Below are 24,347 nucleotides of genomic sequence, written 5' to 3'. Positions count from 1 at the left end.
ACTTGCACAGAATGTATCAAATATTTAGACAATTTTTCAGTTGCCCAGCATGCATTAAGAGCTCTAAAAATTGGAAACTGGAATTGGCAATGTTCAAACTGAAAATAGAATGCACCCTCTGTAGTTAAATGCCACAACAGATTGCAGAGGATTTCTGAGAAATCCTCAGAATTTAAGTCAAGATGAGATGTTTTTCTGGGGGACAGTTTCATCACAGTCCCAAAGGTGTGACAGCAAGAGGCATTTGGTGAGATTCCTCTGACTGCACTGAAAAGGGAGCAGGTTCAGGGGATTAGGGTGGTCTTCTCTGTCCTTAAATACTCACAATGAAAATCAGATCAAGGATGGCAGAAAACTGTCTTTTATAAGAATTGTATCTTTTCTGTTAATATTGTGTTTGAACCTCAGCTGAGATAGTGAGCTTAGAACTAAAGGTTTCCTCAAGGCATAAAATAAATATTTTACAACATAAAACTTGTAATATTTTCTCGGTGTCAAAGCAAGTCTGTCTTGCTGGTCTGTTCAGGAACTACAGTTAACCAACATTTTCTGAGGTATTCAAATGAAAAATATGACCAGAAAGCAGAGAATTTAAGCAACAAAAAAATGGAAGATTTTTTGGAAATGTATTTATTTACTGGTGGTTTGGTTTATTTTTCACTTGAAAATTACATTTACAGTGCAGGGTAATTCACTGTTTTTAGTGTCTGCATTAATGTGATCAATATACACAATGAGGATTTTTTCACTTTACAGGCAAAAAATGTTTGTGTGTAATTTTTTCATTTCTCTCTACTCATATACAGTAGTTCCATAAAACCTGCAAATAGAAGTTATAGGTTTTCTAGTTTCTTAACAGGAAAGTCGTGAGAGAAAACTTCAAGAGCTGACAACTAAGATGGAAAATCCCCTATCAGAAAGCAATTCTCAAATACCAATTTAGCACACTGGTGATGTGCAGAGTCTTTAAGAACTATGGGGTCTTGTTTAACTTCATGCCCTTGACTGGTAAATCACGTTAAATTTCAGTTATGTTACAGAAATCTCTCCCTACCATCATTCTTCATGTTTGTTTTTGATTAAAAAATGGCATCTGCCAGAATGTGTCTGAGAGTAAAGGTAGTTTGGACCTGGGAGGGAAAGAGGAGGATGCTGGAAAGCAGAAGGGCTACACAAAAATGTATTTATCTGGTTCTACTGATAACTGTGGACTTAAAAGTATTACAAAATCCCAGTGTTGAGTATGTGTCACAGCCCTGGTCATTCAGCTGCTGGCAGCCCTGGGTTTGTGGCATCCCTCAAATATTCTTTTTTTTGCTGCATCTTTGATTCCTGCTTCTGTGCTAATTTTGTACGTGAGCATTTCTGTCTGTTTACCTGGAACCTTCAGCAAGGTCGCTAAGCTCTCTGCTTTTCCACAGTCTTGTCTAAGAGGAATCCTAATTGACGCGTCTGTACAAAAGACAAGGTCGCTAAGCTCTCTGCTTTTCCACAATCTTGTCTAAGAGGAATCTCAACAAAGTGGTGGCTGAGGCAGAGTCCTCAGGTGCCTTGCACTTAATTCCCAGAGTCTGTAACCAAAACTGCTATCTGGGAGAAGCCAAGTTACTGCCAAGGCTGCCTGTCCTGTCTAGATTTGAGGACAATGAGTCCTTCTCACTAATAGCTCTATCTGGTATCTTAATTGGCAAGCAAATTAATAAAAGATGTGTTTATTGCTGTGCAATGAGCTTGTTTGTTTTCCCTGCTGTCATTGATTTACTTTGGAGGGGGGAAGGAGGCAAGTCTTTGAATTCACTTACATCCCTCTTACAATTGAAACATCACCACCTTTTAGGAATCAGTCTTTCTGTCTGTGTATTTTCTCAAGATGGAGGCCAGAAGTGTAGAAAACTGGAATTATCACAGTAAGGTCAAATGTGGTGTGACAGTGTTTTTTAGGTTATCCATTTTATCTAGTTCTGTACCTAACTGACTTAACATCAAAAGGACATGGACTCCTTCTTGTTCTGATTTTAAAATTTACCTTGTTCTAACAAAAATACCTGTTGCATTAGGTCCATAATTGGGGAAATCATTGCTTTCATTTCAGTTTCTACCAAATTGGGTTGTTTTAGAGCTGTATTCACATCAGAGGCCACACAAAACCAACGGGAGCAGCAGCGACCTAAGTGGCTTCGTTTTTTATTTATTTCTTTCCCAACAATTATTTTATTATGGAGTACTTTCCTCACTTCTAATAAATAACCCTCGTTGCTTGTCCTGTCTATAGCACATGACAGAGTATCACTGTCAAGGCCCGTTGTAATTCCCAGCGAGTCGCCCCCAGCTACTCAGCAGAGCAGAGTCGTTTGCAAATGAAGGACATTTGTCTGAATGACACATTTCTGAATGAGAACTGCTTTGTTTTTGCAGAGAGTTTGGCCGCTGGAAAGTAAACAATCTTGCTGTGGAGAGAAGAAATTTCCTTGGCTCCCCACTGCCACTCGCCCCCGAGTTCTTCCGCAACATAAGGCTGCTGGGGCGGCGCCCGACCCTTCAACAGATCACAGAAAACCTGATCAAGAAATATGGGACACATTTCCTGCTCTCAGCTACCCTGGGAGGTAGGGCTACTTCTTGGGCATGTTGGGGATGGGCTTGGTGGGAGTAGACTGAGAGTGCTGGTCACAACTCTAACTCTTCCAAGCCGCCAGGATGGACAACTCTTGCTGTGGGAGCAGGTTTTGTCCATAAAGTCCTTCTCTTTATTGGTGCTGGGTATAGAATTTTGTCATTTTGTGCACAAAAAGAGAAGAAATCCAATTGCTAAGATGGAGGTGCATTACCTGAGCTCCTGCTGTGCTGCCCCATGTCTTTTGGGGGTCTTTGTCTGCACTGAGATCATTAAGGAGAGTGACTTTCTTTTCTGTAAGTGGTCCTTGTAACAATTTACATAATAACAGCTCACAGAAATGTCTGGGTCCATTGCAGTCCTGCAGAAACGGAGCCAGAAAACCAGTAACAAGTATTTCCAACAAATCCTTTAATTTATGAGACTTTTAAACTACTTTGTCCGTTGGAAAATCCCTATATTGTCACTCTGCCCTTTTTAGAATTAGTCTTCACTTAACCAGTGGGACTGCATTTTCAAAATGGGATGATGAGGCTTTGCCATGTCATTCCCATTAACTTAATGGAATCTGCATCTTTCAGTCCCCCCAGACTAATCTGGAAAGGGTAGCCCCATGGATAATTGGGATCCAGTCACCAGATGGATTGAAGAAATCCAGTGAAGAGGCCTAATGTTCAAAGGAGAGCATAAATTGTTCCGAATGAAAGATAATTAGTACCTGTGATTACCCATCTAGGCATTACACAATGAACTGACATTTTAGAAATGCAGCTCTACCCCGTCGTGGGTGATAATATTAAAGATAATTCTGGTGATTGAGTGTCCTTCCAGCAGGACAGGCTTGTCGAAATCCTTTATTCACCTGAGGAATGGTTCTTTTTAATACATTTCATAACTGAATCCTAGCCATTTGTAAAGGAAATGAGAGCCCTCCTAGTCTCTCTTGGCTGATACCTGAGATCTGTAACAACCCAAACAGCTCACAGAGGCTTCCTTTTGAAGGAGACCATCCTAAAAACAAGAGGAATTTCTGTCTTTCTCCAGTTATTTTAAAAAATAAAGAGCTAATTTCTATCATTATTTTGGGAACTAGTGCTTCTGTGGCATTACCATCAGAATTTGAAGAAAAATTTATGTGTGTTGACCAGCAATTTGTAACAAAAATCCCATAATTTCTTTTAATTACTTTGAATATTTTTCCATGCAAATATGCACGTTTTATAAATGACTGATTTCTTGAGTATAGAACACATGGCACATTTGAATAAGAAAACTAAATGCGGAAGAGAAGGAAAATGTTCCTTAAAATATAAAGCATAAGAACTAAAGCTTTAGCTGCTGCATGCATCCCACTTCAAGGATTATCCAATGATAAAAATTATTTTTCAGTACTGCAACCTATCTGCTAATTATTACCTAATGTAAATAGCAGTAGCTCCTCAGCCATGTGATGAAATTCATTGTCAAGGTGAAGTTTGATCTAGCAGCTCTAGGAAAACAGTCTGACACGACCACAGCTGATCTTTACAATCAAAGCAGCAGCGTCACACTGATCACCACAGAGCCACGGAGCTGACAACATTCAGGAGGTCTGGACCCAAGGAAAACTAAAACTGAATGGTATTTCCTTTGAGGACATTTGAAAATTCTAGCTTAGACCTTCAGTGTTCTCCCCAGAGCCTCAGGATTTGCTGCAGGGGAGCTGAGGCAGGGTACCATTTTCTCACCTCAGAAAGGCTCCAAAATGCAGTAGCTGCCCCAGCCTTGCCCAAATTTTCACTCAGAGGGAGACAGTGTTGACTCCTGGGCTCTGTCACTGCTTAATGAAGTCAAAGGGAGTTTTCATATTAACTTGGGGTTTGATTTAGGTCCCCAGTCTCAATTTTTAGGCATGATTTGAGGCACACCTGCTGCCTTCCATTATCACTGGATGGGTGCTGAATACTTTGAAAAATTGGTTCAATTACAATAATTACAGGGAATTAGTAATTTCTAAGAAAGCTTTCATGAGGTAGCTAATAAACCCATACTTTCCTGGATGTGTTAGTTCTCATTTTCGGGCTGGATTGAATGGGGATTCCCACAGATGCTTGTCCACATTTGATTAACACATAATTAGATTTTTTTTTAAATTTTAATAATGTATTAGTACTTTCCCTTTAATTACAAGTTGTTTTATTGTGAAAGCTTGTCACTTATGCAGCTTGTTAAAAGCAGAAGACCAAACGGAGTGTGCACAGTACTTTTATTTAATGAATCCCCAATCATCGGTATTCATGGACAGAAAGGAAAACTTGGCAAATGATGCTGTGATAAGATTTGTGTGCCTCTGTGACCATTTGGTTTCCATAAAGATCCCTTTTTGAGCATAAAGGGAACTCTTGCACATGGTTGTTTGTGAAACATTCCCTAGTCTTTATTCACAAACACAGAAATACACTCCTCAAGGGCATTCAGAAATGAGAACTAAGGGAAAAAAAGTTCTATATTTCTTGCTGCCACAAGATAATGTGGAAAGTGACATTTCTCACTGCTTTTATTTCTTATGGAAATTTTATCTCCTTGTGCCATAAGCCCCAAGTCCATAACGAGCTGCATGATAGAAGGACCTTGTGTGACCCAGCAGGCTGAGCACTCACTATGACTTTCCCTCCTTTTTGCTTTTATACTTTTCTTTTGCACTTTTTTGTTTTGTTTTTATACTTTCCTCTTCTGCCTGCCCACAACATCATGGTGCAGTTTGCTGGAGCTACACTTCAATGGCATACAAAAAGCCAGATGTGAGCTTCGGAGCTGGAGGGTGCTGGGAACCTGGGGTACCGCTGTGGGATGGATGTAGGAGGACAAAACTGAATCCCTCACGCTTTAAAGACATTTTCTTTAATGCTGTTCCGGCAGAAAAGGCCATTTAGCAATGCAATAGAGTTGGTGATGAGGATAATTAGCACACCACAATGACAGGCTCTTGTTCACCTTCATTTGGGTGAAGTGAGGCTGATTTGGGTGCTTTGCAAGACGAAGACAGCAGGTTTTGCAAGGAAGTGTTCCTTGCACCTGGAAACTGCTCTGAATAAACCAATTTCCAGGACAATCCCAAAGCTTCTTGAGAAAAGAGAACCTCATTAGGCCACTGCCTAAGTGGTCACCTGAAACGTTCCAGGTCGATTTATTTTTACTGCTATTGTCAGTCATCTTTGCTGAAGGTGTTCATTACCAGACCATCAATCCATTCAGCTCTCCGGGTCAGGAAATAGCCCTTGATGTCGTTGAAGGCTTGGTGGATCGGAAGGAAAAGAGGTAGTTTTGTCTTTAAAGCAGACAGTCTTAACAGGTGCGGGCAGATCAGCTCGACCCCAGCATCTCTGCGCTGATTACAGCCCTGCCAGGGTGATGGGTACACCTTCACTTCTCCAGCTTTTCTGCCCCTCCTTAATATTCCCCCGGAGCTGCGAATTATTCTGCCTGCAGAGAGGGGGGAAATTGTCAGGTGGTGTAAAACAGTGAATCTCAGTGGGTTCCGAAGGCTTTATTAGCACTTGCACTAACTGCTGATACGACCTTTGCTTTCCATAGCACTCTCTCAAGGTAAGACACAAACTATTGGCAAATAAGGGAAGGAGAGGACAGTCTCAAATGACTGACGTGAGAAAGAAACTTGAAAATTTTGCATCAGATTTGCAAACACCAGTCACACCCTCCCGTCTGGGTATGTAAATTCCTCAAAATTTAAGATTATGGAAGCTAAGGGGAGGAAAAAAAAGTACAAAACACATTAACTTTCCTTCCTCTCCCGTTTACTTAATGAAGAAAAAAATTTAAATCCTTAAACAGATGGTCTGTATAGAATTAACGTGCACTGTTATTCACTTGAACCATGGAAATGATACCACATCTGGCCTGACATTAATTTATATCGTTTTTGAGCCTGTGCATTTCCATCAGCATCTGCTTAAGTTTGGGAAAATGACCTGATAAAACCCTAATGGTACCTTTGGTGATCCAGACAGGAATAGATTTTCCACTAGCTGGTAGTAGCTGGTGTATTTATTTAGGTGTAGTTATTTAAGTAGTAGCTGAGGTATTTTATTTAATCAGAAACCTTTGAGAAGTTCATAGGCCAAAGACCTTTATTTCTGTGTAAGATACATTTATGTGTATGAAGAGAGGGCTCTGAGTAGACATCTGTGGGTTGTGCTCAGCTGTAGCTACCTTGGACTGTTGTCCTTTTATTCCTGATTCCTCTCTTTCTGACATGAAGTGATGGGAACTGCTTGGATCACTGCCTTTTCCTACCACTTCCCAGTCTACAGATGAAAATATGACACATCAAGGCCTATAATCCTTTTATTATTCCTAAAATGTGGATACAGGCAAACAAACTCTCAACAACTGAGGCAGAAAATAGCACTAAGCATTTAAATAATATTAATATGTATTGTTATGTATAACAAAATATATTTACTCCTTCAATAGATGGGTGTATTTAGTTACAGTTGTTACAGCATTATTCCAATTCCACCATGTTGATGGAGATTTGCCTTTTTAATTAAAATAGTTCCTGATGAACACAAAATTAATTTCTAATTTCTGAATGCCACTTGCCAACTGTTATTTAGGAGTCTTACATCTAAATGGCAACAGACAGGTTGTATATCTGGGTAAATTTCTATATACCTATTTTATTTTATTTTGACAGCACGTGTTGTTGGGACCTAGTTGAATTTATAAATATATGTCATGGACAATATGTTCCTATAGATCTAGCAAGAATTAAAATTGAAGTTAAGTTATAAACTTATATATTCCAGGGCTGGTGGAGACAGGACTGGACACTGTGGCAAGGTGTGAGCATCAGTCCCTGCCCCTGCAGTGGCAATCTGTCAGGGACAGCCCCCACATGGCAATAGAACATCCCTGTAGTGACTGAGAGCTTCTTGAACCACCCATTGGGGGCTATGTGGAATTGTTTTGTGAGCATAATTGTGTGTTTCCATGCTACTTCCTTTAAACCTGAGAAAGTGAAGTTTACAGTCTCTTGAATTTTGGGAAGGAGAGCAAATGCAGCTTTCAGAGCTTGTGAAAAGCACAGCTGGGAGGATTTGATGCTGAATAATCATGTTTTATAAATGTTCACTGTCATTACTCCTTTTCAATTCTCAAAAATTCATAACCTTGTTTTCTAAATCACACTTGTTCTTAGCTGATGCATAAAACAATCTTCTTAGCCTGTTTTATGGTGGCAGACAGTAACCAGAGAAAAACAAGATTCCTCCATGTTTTCAATGTGACACGAGAGTCTCATTTGGCATGGGTTTAATTTTCTCCAAATGAACTTAAAACTTAAATTGCCTTCCCCAAATCTGAGTTGGCAGTGTTACTTCCCAAACCCTGGAGTTCTGGGTGTTTAAGGGAGCCCTTTCACAGCTCTGCAGGGACATGGGTGCCCAAGTACCAATGTAGAGGGGAATCCACGTTTTCTAGAGAGATCTCAATCAGCTCTGACAGATTAAAAACTCAGTGGAAAGACTTTTGGGCAGAAAACATTTTGGAGCTGCACATGATGGCACCTGCCTGGGAATGCCAGTGGTGAGCCAGGACTTCTTGTGTGAGATGCCACGAAAGCATTCAAAGCCATTTCAGTCTGCTAACAAAGAATGAAAACCCAAACATATCTGCCAGGGCATGGGGATGATGCCTTGTGAAGGCTGACCTAGAACAGAGGCTAGATGGATTTAAATAATGAAGTAGGGATTTATTAAAAGCCTCAATGGATCCACCATGGGCACTACAAGAACCCAGCCAGGGCTACAACCAAGACGAACCAAAATGATCACAAAATGCACAACCACTCACGAGATCTCTCACTTTTGTAAGTTCTGCTCCATTTGCATATTGGAGTTCATTGTCCAATTCCAGCTTTAGCCCATGCAGTCCCATCCTTCTTGTTTTTCTCTCTTTAGCCCACATTGTTTCTGTATTGAGCCTGAGATTTGGATCATTTGTCCTTGGTCCCCAGCTGGAGAAAGAATTGTTTTGTCTCCCTACTCTGTGAAGCTACTATCTCTTGATATGAAGCTCAGAACTACACACTTCAGCAGTTCAGACTCTGAAAAATATAAAAGCTAAAACCTGAGGCATCAGGGACAGAGCCTGCAGGGATCCTGCCTGCCAGAACACACCCAGCAGCCACTGCCATGGAAAGCATAGGGTCAAGCAGAATGAGGCAAATAGGATGATGTGATAACTCTGATGTGGTCCAAACAATCTTTTTCTGAGATGTTCTAATCAAAGTAAAACATCACAACACACAGCCCTCTCTTTTTCAAGGTTTGTTTGTTTTTGAAATGGGAGTTTTTATTGCAGTTCTGTTGTCTGCTCCTGGAGAGCAGGGAATGGGAAAATGCCTGAGATTTTTTTTATGTGAACAAAACTCAACAAACTCTGCTTAAATAATAATATAATTTGTGATAATGAAACACAAAGAACCTCAAAAAAATTGATATTTACCAGGGATTTTTCTGCAGCTTTAAGTCCTTTCTTTCTTTGCCCTTACAATTCATTATATTTTCAGTGGAAAGGTGGTTGACCTTGCAAAAGCCACTTCAATCTAAATAAACAACCTCAGACTTCTGGAAAAGGAGAAAACATGGAGGGAAAGTTCCTAGGAAAATTTTGCACCTAATCTGTGTAGCCTGAACTGCTCACCGGCACAATATTCACTCTCTGAGTTCTGATGTTGTCTTCTCTGATACCACAGAACCATGGGATGGTCTGGGTTGGAAGGCATCCTTGGACTGGGTTGTTCCAAGCCCCATCCAACCTGGCCTTGGGCACTTCCAGGGATCCAGGGGCAGCCACAGCTTCTCTGGGCACCCTGCGCCAGGGCCTCCCTACCCTCATAGGGAACAATTCCTTCCTAAAATCTGTCCTAAACCATGTCTTTGCAGCTCCACAAACAGCTGCACAAAGCCCAAATCCACTGGCTCAAACCTCAGCCCACTCCATTGCTTTTGATCCCAGAAATATCTTTCCACCTGGCTGGAGTCATGTGGCAGGCTGTGACAAGTCAGGTTTTATTTCATGGGCACATTGAATGCCAGCAAAGCTGGAACCCAGAGCAGGTTCTGATGGCGGATTTCTCTCAGGGAACAGGTCATTAGAGTTTGCTGTGCTTTCCCAGTTCCCTCCTCATGGCAGCTGTGAACCTTTGTCTGCATATTACAGCAGAAAGATTAAATAATTGGGTAGGAAAATCCTGGTACTTAAGGAGGCCGTGTTAATTCCTGGTTCTTTGGAGCTTCAGGCAATTAATCCCTGCACTGACAACTTCATGCACAAAATAATGACCCATTAGGAAACTGTAGGAGGAGAAGCATAAATGTAGTGCTGGAGACTGAGGTAAGCTCCAGCTGTCCCTCCCAGGACAAAAATAATATTCTGGACAAGCCCTGAAGATCTAATTAGATAAAAAAAGCTCTTGTATAATGCCAGTTTTGCCTCTGTAAGGTCTGAAGGGCTTGACTGTCCTCTGAATTTCTGAGACATTGGGAAACACGTTGTGTACATTGGGGAGCAAGGAGTGTGCTCGCGTTAACCAAAGACAAATTTTGTGCGTCAAAATTTGCCAGCAGAGGTGATCTCCTGCACAAAGGCACACGTTCCTCACTTAGCATTGCTCACCACCCAGATTAGCTCCCTTTGAAGATGATGTCATGTTCTCATCCTAGATTTTTATCCTACAGCTATTACTTTTTGGCACATAATCCCATCTGAAGTTGGCGTCCTCTGCACGGGCACAATGCCACTGCAGCAGATGGGTGAGCAGTGAAAGTAGCACAAGTGGCAAGTCAGACCTTAGCAGGGTAACTTCCTTTCCAGGAACTCGGAAAATGCACTCAGTGGAGTTGTTCAGCACCTAAAATCCAGGTACAATGACATTATTAATCAATTGTTGAACTAAATACTGAAGGATGCAGGTTACCAAACACACGCTCTGAGAGTGAGGAAATTTACTTCTGTCCAATTTATTTTGGACATAAATTGCACAGATGAAAATACTGGGTCCAGAAATTACTTTTCCAATTTGTTTTGTGATGTAAAGAGTTTTGCCTAAACACTTTACTAAATGAATGAATTCTTGCTTAGCCTGGCACACAGGAGAATATATCCATGAACTAGACGATAAACATGGAAAATTTGACAGTATCAGGAGGTGTGAAAATGTTCCTAAGAACTCACTCAGTTAAGCAAGTCAGATTTTTGGATTTCAATAATCTTACAGAAATTAAAATTTATGAATTCAACAGTATTTATCCACGTCTCTACAAAGAGATAGGAAGTGAGAAATCCACAACACAAGGTGCCGGAGCTTCTATTTTCTTTTGGAAAGACACCAACTTTCTGAAACCCCCACATTTTTCAGTTACAGAAACTTGGTTCAAGACAACTGTTCCATCAGATTTCAGGCACTGCTGAATCGATTAGAAAGCACATGGCTGCTCATAACAAGGTGTAACAAGGTGCCTTTCTTCTAAAATCAGCTATGAGAGGAGGAAACAAACAAACATCTCAACACACTGGTTTCATTTTCTTTTATGCCAATATAGAACACCACTGAACTAATGTATGAAGTGACCTTGAAAATAAACATATTTTGTATGTTCTTCAAGTTGAACTTCTACAAAATCTCTCTGTAGTGTTGCACATGGCTGATGCCTGCTGGGGCTTCTCTTTCCCTGCCCAGGAGAGGAGTCGCTCACAATTTTTGTGGACAAACGGAAGCTGAGCAAGAGGTCAGAAGGGAGCGACCCCAGCGCCAACAGCTCTGTGGTGACCCTGGAGACCCTGCACCAGCTGGCAGCCTCCTACTTCATCGACAGGGACAGCACCCTGCGCCGGCTGCACCACATCCAGATCGCCTCCACCGCCATCAAGGTAGGGACAGCTCCAGGACACAGCTCCAGGGGAGATCCCAGCTTCACCAGCCCCTCAGGAAGGGTGGTCTGATTGGAAATTGTTAGCAAAATAATCCGTTTTATTCTCTGTTTTTACCCAAATCAAAGAGTTTGATTTATAAGGGAGGTGCTAGCCTGGCAGAGGGTCTAAAGATGTGCTAGAGATATTAGTGATGAATGGTACACAGTTTGATTGGTACAGAAGTGTTTATAAAAGTGTTTGGTCATTGGGACAACCTCATGGACATGTGTGATCAGTAACTACACTTACAGACAGATTTATATTTCTCACACTTCTTTTTCTTCCTTTTAAAAAAGATTTATTTATTTATTTATTTAAGATATAGTCATTGCACTTGAATTTCTTTCTTTTTTTTAAATGACTTTTTGAACAGTTTGAATGTGTGATCAGTAACTACACTTACAGACAGATTTATATTTCTCACACTTCTTTTTCTTCCTTTTAAAAAAAAATATTTATTTATTTATTTTAGATATAGTCATTGCACTTGAATTTTTTTTTTTTTTAATGACCTATGGAACAGTTTGGAGCTCTTGGCTCTACAGTTTTAAGGAGATCTATTATTATTTTCTGTTAGGAAGTAGTTCTAGCATAGTTTGTCAGTAAAAACACCCTCTGTGCTGACTGCTGCAGCTCACTCCTAGCACTGGAGGATATTTGGCCAAGATCAGTGGCCCAGGTAGGACACAAAGCAACAATTGTCCCCCTGAGGAGATCTCTAGTGTTATGTTACTCATTTGAAATATCCTCTCCTAGGTTATTTCCAGCTTTGAAAGGCAAACAAAATTGTAACTTGCAGTTGAATGTGCAGTAGTTATGAAGCTGTTGCTGTAAGATGTGATTTCAAATCCTTTCTGCTCACGGGATCCTTCTACTGGTAACCAGGATCTTCATTAAAGACACCTGAAACCCGATGCAATTCCCAACTGCCTTAGCTGTTACTCAAGCAAACATAAATGTACTTCCTTGGAAGTGCCTTTACTGGGAGAAGGATACAACCAGAATTTGTGGCTCCATGGCACATGCTCAGTTTGGCTGCTGGTCTCTGGAGGATATTCCCAAAGTCCCATCCATGCTGGAATGGTGTCATGGCAGCTCAGCTCAGCCCAGCTCAGGGCTGGTCATCTGCTGATGCCAGAGTTGAGCTGAATGCAGCAGAACAAACCCAGGGTTTGGTTGAGGCTGCCCATTTCATCACCTGCTCTTGGAGGAGGGACTGGATTGGGAGGTTGTGGCAAGGTGGGATTGGAGCCTTCTTCCAGGCAGCTAGTGATGGACAAGGGGAAATAGCCTCAGGTTGTTCCAGGGTAGGTTCAGGATGGATTTTAGGAACACTTCCTTCCCTTCAAGCGTGGTGAGGCATTGGAAGGGGCTCTGCAGGGCAGTGGTGGAGTCCCCATCCTTGGAGGTGTTCAAGAAGTGAGTGGATGAGATGTGGATTAATTGACAGAGTAGTTTGAAGGTCTTTTCAACCTTAATGGCTGAATTCTATGATTCTTGCTGCAGACCATGGTATCACCCATCCCTCAGATGTGACTTACCTTCACAACATGACTTTATTATGTAAATGTACAGCAACCCTTAAAACCGGGCCCCCTCCACATGCAAAAATTCCTTCCATGTGAAGATAACTGGTGACTGCAACCAATGGTAGCTCAAGTGACAGAACACAGAAATGTAGAGACAAAACATTGCCAAAGAAATCTGCCTTTTCTAGCCACTGAAATATTTTTAAGAAAATTTGTGTCACAGTGCAAAATTCAACCCTGCCCACCTACAATTTACAGAGCAACCTTCTGTATGTCCCAAGATTTCTATATCCACTACAAATGAAAGCTTTCTCTCCAGCCTCCTGTTGAGGTGGACACAAACCAAGTGTTAGTCCACCAGCAAATCTGATGTGGTTGATTGGTGGCAGGAGCCTCCAGGAAATGGTTCTCACATCAGATGCACCAGTGCTGATAAATGAAACCCTGGCTTCTTCCACTGCTTTCATTGAGAGGCTGGGAACATTTGCATGACAAATTTCCACTGTCAGAACACTTAATTGAACAAAAAAACTGTTTCTGTTGAAATCAGCCAAGGAAAGCATTTTTTTTTTCTTTTTTTGTTCTATATGCACAGGTTTTTGAAAGACTGTTGTTTTTAAATTGGAAAACCATCAAGTAAAGTTTTAGATCCAGGGTGTAAGCAGCACATTTGAAGATGATTCATTAATCTTCAATCAGATATATACTGACATCTGAGTTAGAGTACTTTCCATACAGCTGCTGGACCAGCCTGAGGGTTAGCTTGGGAGAAGTGACATCTTGAAGGACTTGGGGACCAGGATCCATCAGAGCCTCCCCTCCTGTGCTGCTGCAGAGAGGAGTGACCCCAGTGCTTGTTACACCAGATTCCTGAGCAGCTCTTCAAGTTCCAGTGTTACCAAAACTGTGGGAAAAACAAAAACTCTGCAATATCACTTTTAGTGTTAGAGAATTAAAGAATTATTTTATTCTGGAAAATTAAAGCATTACTTAATTCTGGACAGGATGTTCTAGCCAGGATGTGGAACAGAAATCCACATGTTACAGAGTAAATAATTCCATCACACATGGCTCTTTACTAGACTTTTCACATATTTGTACAGACAAAACCCAGAGAAATTCATCGGTTCAAAGCTCATTGGTCCCAAATTACACAATTCTCAATATTTGGGTTCCTGTGGGTATTGATCCCTTCGCCTTCAATGCTAATTATCCTCACGTGCTGCTCCCAGGCTGTAGATATAAAACCACCAGGCCTCGACCAGGCAACAGAGTCTTTTGAAAAGAAACTTTAATTGCTTTCCCTTGGGCAAAACCAAACAACCCCCTGGTCCACAGTTAGTTAAAAATTTTAAAAGTTGTATCACTTCCAACACCAGCACTTCCTCTGTCTGGTGTGGTCACCACAGCTCTGCTCAAAGCCTTCCTCTTTTGGATGGATTTGCCAAAGGAGCCCAAGGACAGGTCTCACAGCTTGGCATAACTCCCTTTTGACCAGCATCAAAGAAATCCAGGATAAAGGCATTGCAACAGGTTGAGAAATCCCTAAAATTCTGAAGTAATATTAGAAGTTTTCCCAGCAATCATTTTTGATTGCTGAATAGTTAGAAACAACAACAAGAAAAATCATGTTCAGGGACCTAGTTAGTATTTGATACTGTCATTTTTTATTAATTTTGGGTGCCTTTTTCATATGCAGTATTCTAGACTCTACCATACTAACAAGAGGTGTTTATATTTTAGGAAGAGAGAGCTGAGAGTATCAAAAATGTTTCATATAACTTGTGCTCTTACTAAAAAGAACATAACTACCCTGTTGGGAATGCATATCTGAATAAACCTACCAAACAAAAATATAATACGGAACAGAAAAGATTTAAAACACAAATCAGAAGCCCTGACATTTGCAGATAAATCAGAGCACTCTGGTGCACAAATGAAATCTGCCACTCAAGTTCCTGGAATTTGGTGCTTCTAGATGAACAGGAATAAATTGCTTTGCTATTTGACTTATTGTTTGTCACATTTCCTGTGACGATGGGCAATCTGAAACTGCAGCAGGAGTTAGGAAAAAATAGCACAGCTGCTTGCACACCTACATGTTTACTGATTGCAGTGCTCAGAAACAGCTATCCTGATGTCTGGGACACCTCTAAAATATTATTTGAAAAGAGAGATTACAAATACAATTTCTTTCCTCCAAAACCACACAACCCCCTACAAACAAAGCCAATATGTGTTCCTCCTTTTTTTCCCCCAGACTGATATAAGCGTCCCTTTCAGGTTAGACCACATCACTCTCACACCTCTTTTTTTTTCCTATTTCTATGAAAAAAATTGTATATTTTCTCCTAAAAAAAAAGAGATAATTTCTATCCACACGTGATGTATCTTCTAAACAAATTACTACATTAATTCTGTGTCCTTTCTTGCAATTTTTTTTGTTTCTCCTGCTACCCTTGACATAATTTTCCTTAAAAGTAGCATTGAGGCTGCTGCTGATGGAGGCTTTGCATTAATCATGCACTGTATATTCCACATTAAAAGAGGTAACATCATCCCGTGGCAACATTTTCTGACTGGAAATCAAAATGTCCATGGGAAGAGCCCATAGCTTGTATCAATATTTAATATATTTCAAAGTCCCTGACACATACATTCTTTCAATATCATTTTAGCACAAGCATTTCAGTGCAAGTGCTAAGGCTCATGTGCTAAATCAACAGTTTGGAGCCTCCAGGGCCTCTCTGGAAGCTCACCAGGTGCCTGAGGGCTGTGTCTCATTTGCATAACATTTACATGAACATACAGCCTGTTGTGTTTGAAATATGACACGTCCAACATCACTTCCTTGGCACGCTCATTTCAGAGGCATTTTCCTACCAAAACCTCTCTTCAGCTGCACGGATTGCTGTTGGTTCTCCTTATTAACAACCTATTAGGGTGATGGGGCTCTTGTCTAATAAAACCCTGCCCAGCTGTGGGAGCAGAATGCAGATAAAGGCAGCAGAACACAGATGATAAAGGCAGCAGAATGCAGATAAAGGGTTGTTTTACAGATGGTAAAGGCAGCATTTTTCCCCACGTCCTGTCACTGCCCACTGGCAGAACGACCCTGCTGAGCTGGCCCGGGTGGTGTGGCCACCTTCCTAGCAGCAATTTTGAGATTTTTGTGGTTGTGGGTGGGTGGCAGAGGGGTGTGCCACCAGCATCTGGATTTCTGCACATCTGGATTTCACCCTGCTTCCTGAGCCCCAGTTCTAGGACACAGCAGCGTGCTCCTCTCAGATGACCATTATTCCAGCTTGCTACAAGCTGTAATTCCAGCACTGTCCTTAACAAACTTCTGCCATGAGTCCAAACAGTTGTGCAGAACACATAAAAACCACCTCGGCTGCACGGTAAATTAAATATTACTGAATAGTCTCACTGCATTCTGCAAAATTATAAACACAGTTTTGTTAGAGCATTGCCATTAATGAAGTGAGGCTGTTCCATAGGTGTCTCTTGGAGGATATTGCCTTCCATCCCAGAATACACCTCCTTCTGTGGGAGCTGGGCCAGGTGAGTACAGCAGAGGCGTTATTGTAGAGTCCAAACAGTTCTGGGACAGCCACAGGGCAACAAAGGAACAGGAGGCAACAGAAGAACAGATGCATAAATTGAATTTTCCACCAGCTATTTACAGCTATTTACAGCCCATTTATTCCATCTGAGTGAGAAAGAATAAACATCCTTGAGAACGTGCCCTGTAATTCCAATTAAATTTTATTGTGCAATTTGCTTTTTACTTTCCCCAAACCACTTTTTTTTTCTTTGCTATGAGAGATTTAAGCATTTGGTTTTATCTGAGAAGTTTAGATTACAAAGAACAGGGCTCTATTGTGGTGATAACTATCTCTGATTATCTATAATTAACCCGTGAATGACTCATGGTGGGCTGTTAGAGAGGAAACTTAAGTGTAATGAAATTAATTTCTCACTCAAAACTCAGACTGAAATACAGACCTTTTTTTTTCTGTTTTCTTTTTTTTTTGTCTGAAAAAAGCTTGCTTGGTTCAACTTTTTTTCCTTTATACCCCCTATTTGCATCTGTTTTTCTGTGAATTCAAGTAATTGCTGTAATCGAAAGTAGAAATGCTGAAGTACTATAAAGCCTTTAGCTTTTGTCAGATTTCTGGCAAGTTCTAAATCTCAACAGTTTGCACAGTTTTGTATAAACAGCCAATTTTGGGGAAGCTTTTGAAATCCAGATCTCTAACCCTTCTTGCCCTCACTTTATCCATTCAGTTTGTGGGTAGAATTTAAGACTTTACAGCGGTCAAACCTTGTAAAGGACCAAACACTGGGAAAAAAAATTGCCCAGCAACAGCTTTAAAGTATAAAATCACAGTTGGAAGCATTGTTTTGGAAAGTCCTGTGATAGCAGGGTTTTATTGATTTTGTTAAAGAACGAAATACAAATGAAAATTTAATTGCAACAATCCACAAAATTAAGAGCCAGGAATTATTGATCCTTTTAAAAAATTTGTGGTTTCCCCGTTGTGCAGGCTTGGTGATATGGTTGAGGAATGTCAAGGAAAAGCCACAGGACAGATTCCCAAGGACAGGTGTTGTTCAGGATCATTGTGAAATGCCAAGTTCTCCACTACCCTGGGGGATCAGACTGCCTTCATACAGACAAGACCAAAGCTTGACATTTTTCCAAGGGGGAATTAAAAGTTAGTAAATATACAAGAACTGGGATCTTGAATGTTTTTATTCCCTGAAATTTCTGTGAGAATTGAATACTTTTTCAGGTGTCTTTAGAAATCTCACTCAATATTAAGAGCTTCACAAACCCAGCTTGCTCTTAATATGGCTAATTATGAATTTTAAATTTCGGTCATAATTTTATATTACCAGGAGGACTGGGACCTGCAATTAGACTTTGGGCATCACCCAAAGGTAACTAAGAAGTCTCTGTACCATCTTCTGCTGCACAGGATGAGATTTGTATTTGTGTCACTATAAAAATGAAATACCTGAGGTTTTATACTTTTTTTACACAGAAACTGTTGGAGATCCTTGGATTAAATTCACCACAGGTATAGCAAGACATCTTGTGTCTGCTATGTATGGATTGTTCACTAATTTTAAGAATATACCAATTGAAATGTTAAGGATCTATTTCTATCTTATTGAAGAATTTACGGAGATGATATTAAAAAAAACCCAAACCTTTATTTCCTTCAGTTTTAATTAAACTGAATCTCCAGGGCTGCTTTATATGAAAGGTAACATAGAGGTCAGTTCTTGAGCACAATTCCTGTGGGAATCTGGCCCTCAATATTTCAGAGGGTGAGAGAAAAGGGTGGTGGAGGGAACCTAAAATATCTAAAGGAAGTTTCAAGAAGGCTGGAGAGGAACTTTTGACAAGGACAAGCAGTGATGGGAGAAGGAAGAATGGCTTTAAGCTGAAGGAGGGCAGAGTTAGATGGGATATTGGGAAGAAATTTCTGTTTGTGAGGGTGGGCAGGCCCTGGCACCAGGTGCCCAGAGAAGCTGTGGCTGCCCCTGGATCCCTGGAAGTGTCCAAGGCCAGGCTGGATGGGGCTTGGAGCACCCTTGCATAGTGGGAGGTCCATGGCAGGGGATGGAATGGGCTTCCACCCAACCATTCTGGGATGCTGCGATTCCAAAGCCAGAGCAGGAAGTGAAGGCAGTAACATTTCACTGATCCCTCTCAGTGCTCACTTAACAGCATCAGTGCCACAGTCCATCACAGCAGCTGCAGCACCAGGCACTCCTTAAAGATGTGTCTTAGTGTCTTGGTTTGAAAAGACAGTCTGTTACGTTTGCAGCAGAGTGTGCAGAGGATCACAAGTGCAAGGAGTTACAGCATCTCCAGCTCGTTGGCAGCACAGAGTGAGATGCTTTCAGAACAATAAAATGGCACATAATAGAGATGCTTGGATAAGCATTTTGGAAAGATTTTGGGTAACTATTCTCCACTTAATAAAAAATACCCAAACAACAGAATAGGATAGAATATATTACATGATAGAACAAAACAAATTGAAGGGCTTTTCTAGTTATGAGTTTAGTCAAGAGAGAAGAGTAAAAAAAACCCAAGGAGATGAAGACTGCCAAACCTTGAGCAGGCTATAAATATACATATGTAAATGAGAAACCTTAACAGCACTCACACAACACTTGCCATCACAGTTGTCAAAAACCTATAAACAATTCACACCACAGTTCCTTAAGTGTTCCATACTCTCTTGGTTTCTTTTTTTTTTCCTCCTTAAAAAAGTGAAACTAAGGTAAATAAACCCAGAAGATGGAGAAGGGTTTTAGTATTGAGAGCTCCACAGTGAACATATTGAACAGTGCAGTTAGACAGAGCATTCCGGCAGGAATTTGGAGGCACTCAGGTTTGTGCAGATTTCAATTTGATCTTTATTCTGGCTGGCTTGTGTATGGGTTGGGAAATTTCAGCACTCTGCCTGTCCTCCACCTCTAATTGGCAGCTACTGCTTGCCAGCAGGTCAGAGAATGTCAAGCAAGGACTATAAAATTCACAGAACATTTCCCTGCCTCTGAGCTCTCAGAAATAGGAGATAGCATGTATCAACAGCTTGTATGAGCACAGAGGTCAGATTAGGAAGAATATCTCAGACCAATAGAGACTCTGCATCAGAACAAATCAGCTTAGAGAATGATAAAAGGCTGTGGAAAGTTTTCAGTTTTCATATTATTTTTCCGAGAGAATTTTTGGCTCTAATACATTTTTGCATGTTTTGTTATTATGGTTTATGATTCAATCTGCAATCATCCCCTTTGATCTATTCATTTAGTGTGAAAAATTACCCCTTGTGTGGGAATCCTTCACAGCTAAGTGGCACTGAGAGTTATATCATTGCTGTCTTCTGCACTTCACTGTTATTTTTACCTTGTAAACCTTCTCACGGAGCTCCAGCAGAATTTGCATGTCTGACAGCAAAACTATAATTTAATCTCTCACAAGATAATGTATATAACGCCTCTACAGGCTGAAGCAGAGCTGGGTTTAAGAAAGGTTTCATTATTCATCCAGGAGACTTTCTACAGCATGGAGTGATCATTATTTTCAGATCTTTAATGCCTGAAAGGTTGGAAGCTGCTCTACAGGCTTTGTAGCAGAATCCAGTGAGCAAAATAAAAAAAAATGCTTCTAATTTTTCATGGTGAGGTTCTGACCTTATGCAAGGAATAAATGACAGTGAGTCAAGGAAGTTTCTGCTCATTCATATTGGTTTCACTGAGATCAGGGTTTCCACAAGCCAGCCTCAACTACCATCTTCCCAACTGATGAAACTGTTGTTCATTATCTGTCCCTGGATAGCCCACTTTAACCCTTTAATTCCCAGGGAATAGCTAATATTTCATGGGCTTTGGGTGTTCTTCCAATTTTATTGAAAGTAATATGAAAAGAAATAATAAAAAGGCCCTTTTGTAAGCTAATATTTCATGGGCTTTGGGTGTTCTTCCTTTGAATTTTATTGAAAGTAATATGAAAAGAAAAAAAATAATAAAAAGACCCTTTTATGTCATGGTTATAATAGTTCTTAGTTTTCCAGCATTTATAATAATTCCACCAAATGGAGGATATGGGTGTCTCCCAAATAATATGTAAATTTACGTAAAGGAAATTTAATTTTACCTTCTTCAAGTGTATCTAGAGTCTGGCCAATGAATACTCATTCCATGTTTTTTCTTCAGCTTTTCATGAGATTCTTAATGCATAAAATTAGGTCATGATAAAACCTTGATGGTAATAGAGACAATGGTTTGTAGAGGACCATTAAAATATTTTTCCTGCCATGTTTTAGTCTATTTGAGTTTGTTCCTACTCCAATTCCCTGTTTGAAACACAACATTCACAAGAACACTGAGCCCATAATTAAATAAATAGCCCATGTTCCTTCATGCATAAAAAATTAAATGTGTTGGTCTTCTTTTCTTACTCTGGTGTTGGTTTACCCTGGGGAGAATCTGTCCTTCCTTCATGCAGATATCCCAAAGTCACATGTCTGTAGTGTGTGACCTGAGAGTTCTACCCTGATACCACTGTGCAATGGCTTAGAAATAATTGTGCATACATACAAGATAAACATTCTGATAGCAAAAGGGCATAAGGAAAATATACAGTGGCATATGTGACTTCAATCCAGATATTTACATGTGCAAGACCTTTAATTGAGGAAACAACTCTTGTCAAAAGGTTTTTCACCTACAGTACTGTGAAAGGAGCTGGATATCTAGGAATGTCCTACCTCACATGGCCATCTGCATAGAAACAAAGCAAAACCTGCAGGTGGTTTAGTTGCTTTCAATTCTAAGCAGAAGAAAGTCCTTTCACTTCCCCAGGGCTCCACAGTCCTGATAATAACTGCTGCTTTCTTTTCATAGGTTTCCTCTTTTTCCTTCTGAACTTCCCTCCTTCCCTAGATTCTTGTGCTCATAGGAAGTCTGGCTCTCTCTTTTTCTGTCTTTTTGATGGAAGAAATGCACCTGCCCTTATGATACATCAATCTTTGCCCTTGCCATTGGCTCATCTATGTGAGGACAAGAAAGGAATGAATAAAACCCCTTGGACAAGATCCTATATTCTATATTCTAAATATTTCTTCCTACCCATAGCAGGACATATTCATGTATGTTTTAATGAACAGGTCTTGGTATTTGATAGGTCTTTCTGTTCCCATGAATCAGGATGATGTGAAGGATTTTCCAGCTGGGCTCAGCAGTTAGCCTGGGTAATGTTGCCCTCAGAGCCTAATTCCAAGAGCAGTTTTCTGTACATTAAAATATCTCTTCTAGTTTTGTTCATGAAATAACAATATTGTGAGTCACTGGGTTCTCTGACAGAACTTTCCATATGAATGAAGCAGCCATAGAAATGAAGTTTAAAGCTTCAGTGTAAAGTTGCTTTTCTTCTCTAATACAAATTTAGCAAAGCTAAATTCCCTTTAGCTTGAACAACTGATAGGGATTTAATGATTAAATTATAGATCAGTTGTAGCTGCCTGGTCTGTAGTAGGTCTGCAGAGATGCAGGAAAACACTCTAAAAACCAAGCTGCACAAAAACAAGAGTTCAGCAAAACTCTAAATTGAGAGTTGGCCATACCAATGAGACAGAAAGGGCAAATGTGTTACAATCATTTACCAGAGGGAATAAATGGGTGGGAAGTAATGAGGATATAACCTAAAAATAAATCCCTGCACACATCTCTGCGAGCCAGGCAGACACCCCTGTTATGGACACTAATGTGATTCCTTGTGAGAGCTTGGGATGACAACCCCAGGAGGGGGAGTTTGATGGCAAAATAAAATGGACATGAGAAATGTCCTGCTGCAGAGGTGAGCGCCAGGGAGGGGCAGGCTGTGCTGAGCTGGAGGGACACGGGCAGCAATATAACTCAGGGGTTTCTGGGCAGCAAACCTAACACCTGGAAACAGCCTAAATGAGTGAATTGTTAGGGATGTTTCTGAAAAGAATATTGCAGCTAAGTTTTAGAATGGCACAGAAATGTATAATCAAAGGTAAAATTCTCTAGATTTTCTCTATGGAAAATTAAATTCTTAATTAACCTGCCCTTATAATTTTAATTTTTAAACTTCAAGTCTTTAAATGCCTTTCATGTTCTTTTTAGGAGCCAATATTAACCTGTCACATTTTTTCTTTGGCACAAGTTTGAGGGTTTTTTAAATTTTATTTTTCTCTTAAAATAGCATATACAAGATTTTAAAAACTGATCACATTAAAAGTATAATGTTCCCAAATGATCCAAAGATACTTTTTATATTTACAAAGAGGATCTTTTTCCTGGCACCTCAAAAAGAAAAGGAACATTTTAACTTTTAATCCTGATTTAGGAAGGACTATATTTTTTATTCACACTTTTCCCAACATAAAAAAAAAAATTCCATTCACCTGCAGTATTATTATGACTAATAATATCTGAGAGTCTTATAAATAGGCAAATCATTCTGTCTTCTTGAAACTAATGGGGACACAGAGAAAAATACCAGTGGCCTCAGCACTGCCTGTTGGAACTGGTCCATGAAGATACAAATCCTGTACCCAATACTCTTGGGAAGTCCTTGCATGGGATTTTGCAGTTGGGTTAAATGTAAGAAGACATTTAACCTGTACAGTATGAGCCCCCAAAATTCTTTGGAGCTTTTTGTCCTCTATACATAATGCAATTATGTTTGGAAAATGATGTAAAGTTGGGAAATGGGTTTTTCTTAAGTAGGCATCTTTGCTTTTGCTTTCTGCAGATACCTTGAGATTTTTATGAACATGAAATATTATTTTAATTTGTATCTGCGCTGTTCCCTCTGTTTCTAATTTTATCTTTTAAAGCAAATATATAGATTTCATTTGCTGTTTGTTGCTCAGCTGTCTCTTTAGGCAATAAAAGCTGAGGAAAAAAATAATATTAGTGTTAATTTAAGTAAGATATGGGCAAGCAGAAGTAGCTAAATGGAGACTGAAACAAAATCTTCTGTTTTTATTAAATTTTTGCTAACTCTATTATTTCTCTGTAAGAGAACTTCACTGTCATCTCTTCAAGATTAATTAAAAGAGATAACCTGTTCTTTTGGAGATAATGCCTGTCCTTATTCTCTCTGTGAGGCTGATGCACCTTTGATTTCTGAAAGTGCAGGAAATAAAGGCTCTGGCAGGGCTGCCCTGACTGGTTTTCCAGCAGCCTCATTTCCTGCAAACTTCCCTGTTGCAATCCAGAAGGTTGCATGGGAATGCGGCATCAGACAGGCACTGGATTGAAAATGTCCTTGAAAAGGGAAAATCGTGGCTGTGATGCCAGAGCTGTCAGTGCTGCCAGACTTGTTCCAATATTCTTGTGGATTCTCCTGGAACTTACAGACAATATATTGCTCCCTGAGATAGTGGGGAATAGACTTGAGCAGAAAGGGGATTGTTCCCTATCAGACAGACTGAACAGCCTTAGAAAATCACAGCATTTTCAGCAGTTGCAACAGAGCAGAATTCAAATAGTGTGAGCTCATTTCCAGTTCCCGAAATATTCTGATTTATGAGGTATTTAATGCTTTATGTAAGAAGAATGCATTTCAATTTCCTTGTTATTTTAAGGTAACAATCTGGTTCACAGTAAATTCCTGGGAGTGTAGAAACAAAGCAATGCGAATGGAAGGATTAGACTGATCTCTTGGG

At 40.2% G+C, this 24,347-nt stretch overlaps 1 protein-coding gene across 2 annotated transcripts in view; it reads left to right on the top strand.

Annotated features, from left to right (window-relative positions):
• Positions 1-24,347, top strand: part of LOC120512253 (BMP/retinoic acid-inducible neural-specific protein 3) — a 197,632-nt gene that overhangs the window by 110,438 nt on the left and 62,847 nt on the right. For both annotated transcript variants that reach the window (XM_039730325.1, XM_039730326.1), the window contains exons 3-4: positions 2,416-2,606; positions 11,358-11,548. In XM_039730325.1, coding sequence (XP_039586259.1) covers positions 2,416-2,606; positions 11,358-11,548 — 382 coding nt within the window. The remainder of the gene's footprint in view (positions 1-2,415; positions 2,607-11,357; positions 11,549-24,347) is intronic.

This window comes from Passer montanus, unplaced genomic scaffold (assembly GCF_014805655.1).
Source record: "Passer montanus isolate IOZ18808 unplaced genomic scaffold, ASM1480565v1 scaffold71, whole genome shotgun sequence".
NCBI classification, from domain to species: Eukaryota; Metazoa; Chordata; class Aves; order Passeriformes; family Passeridae; genus Passer; species Passer montanus.
The sequence above is the reverse complement of the archived record's forward strand: the minus strand, read 5'-3'. Positions and strand labels throughout refer to the sequence as shown.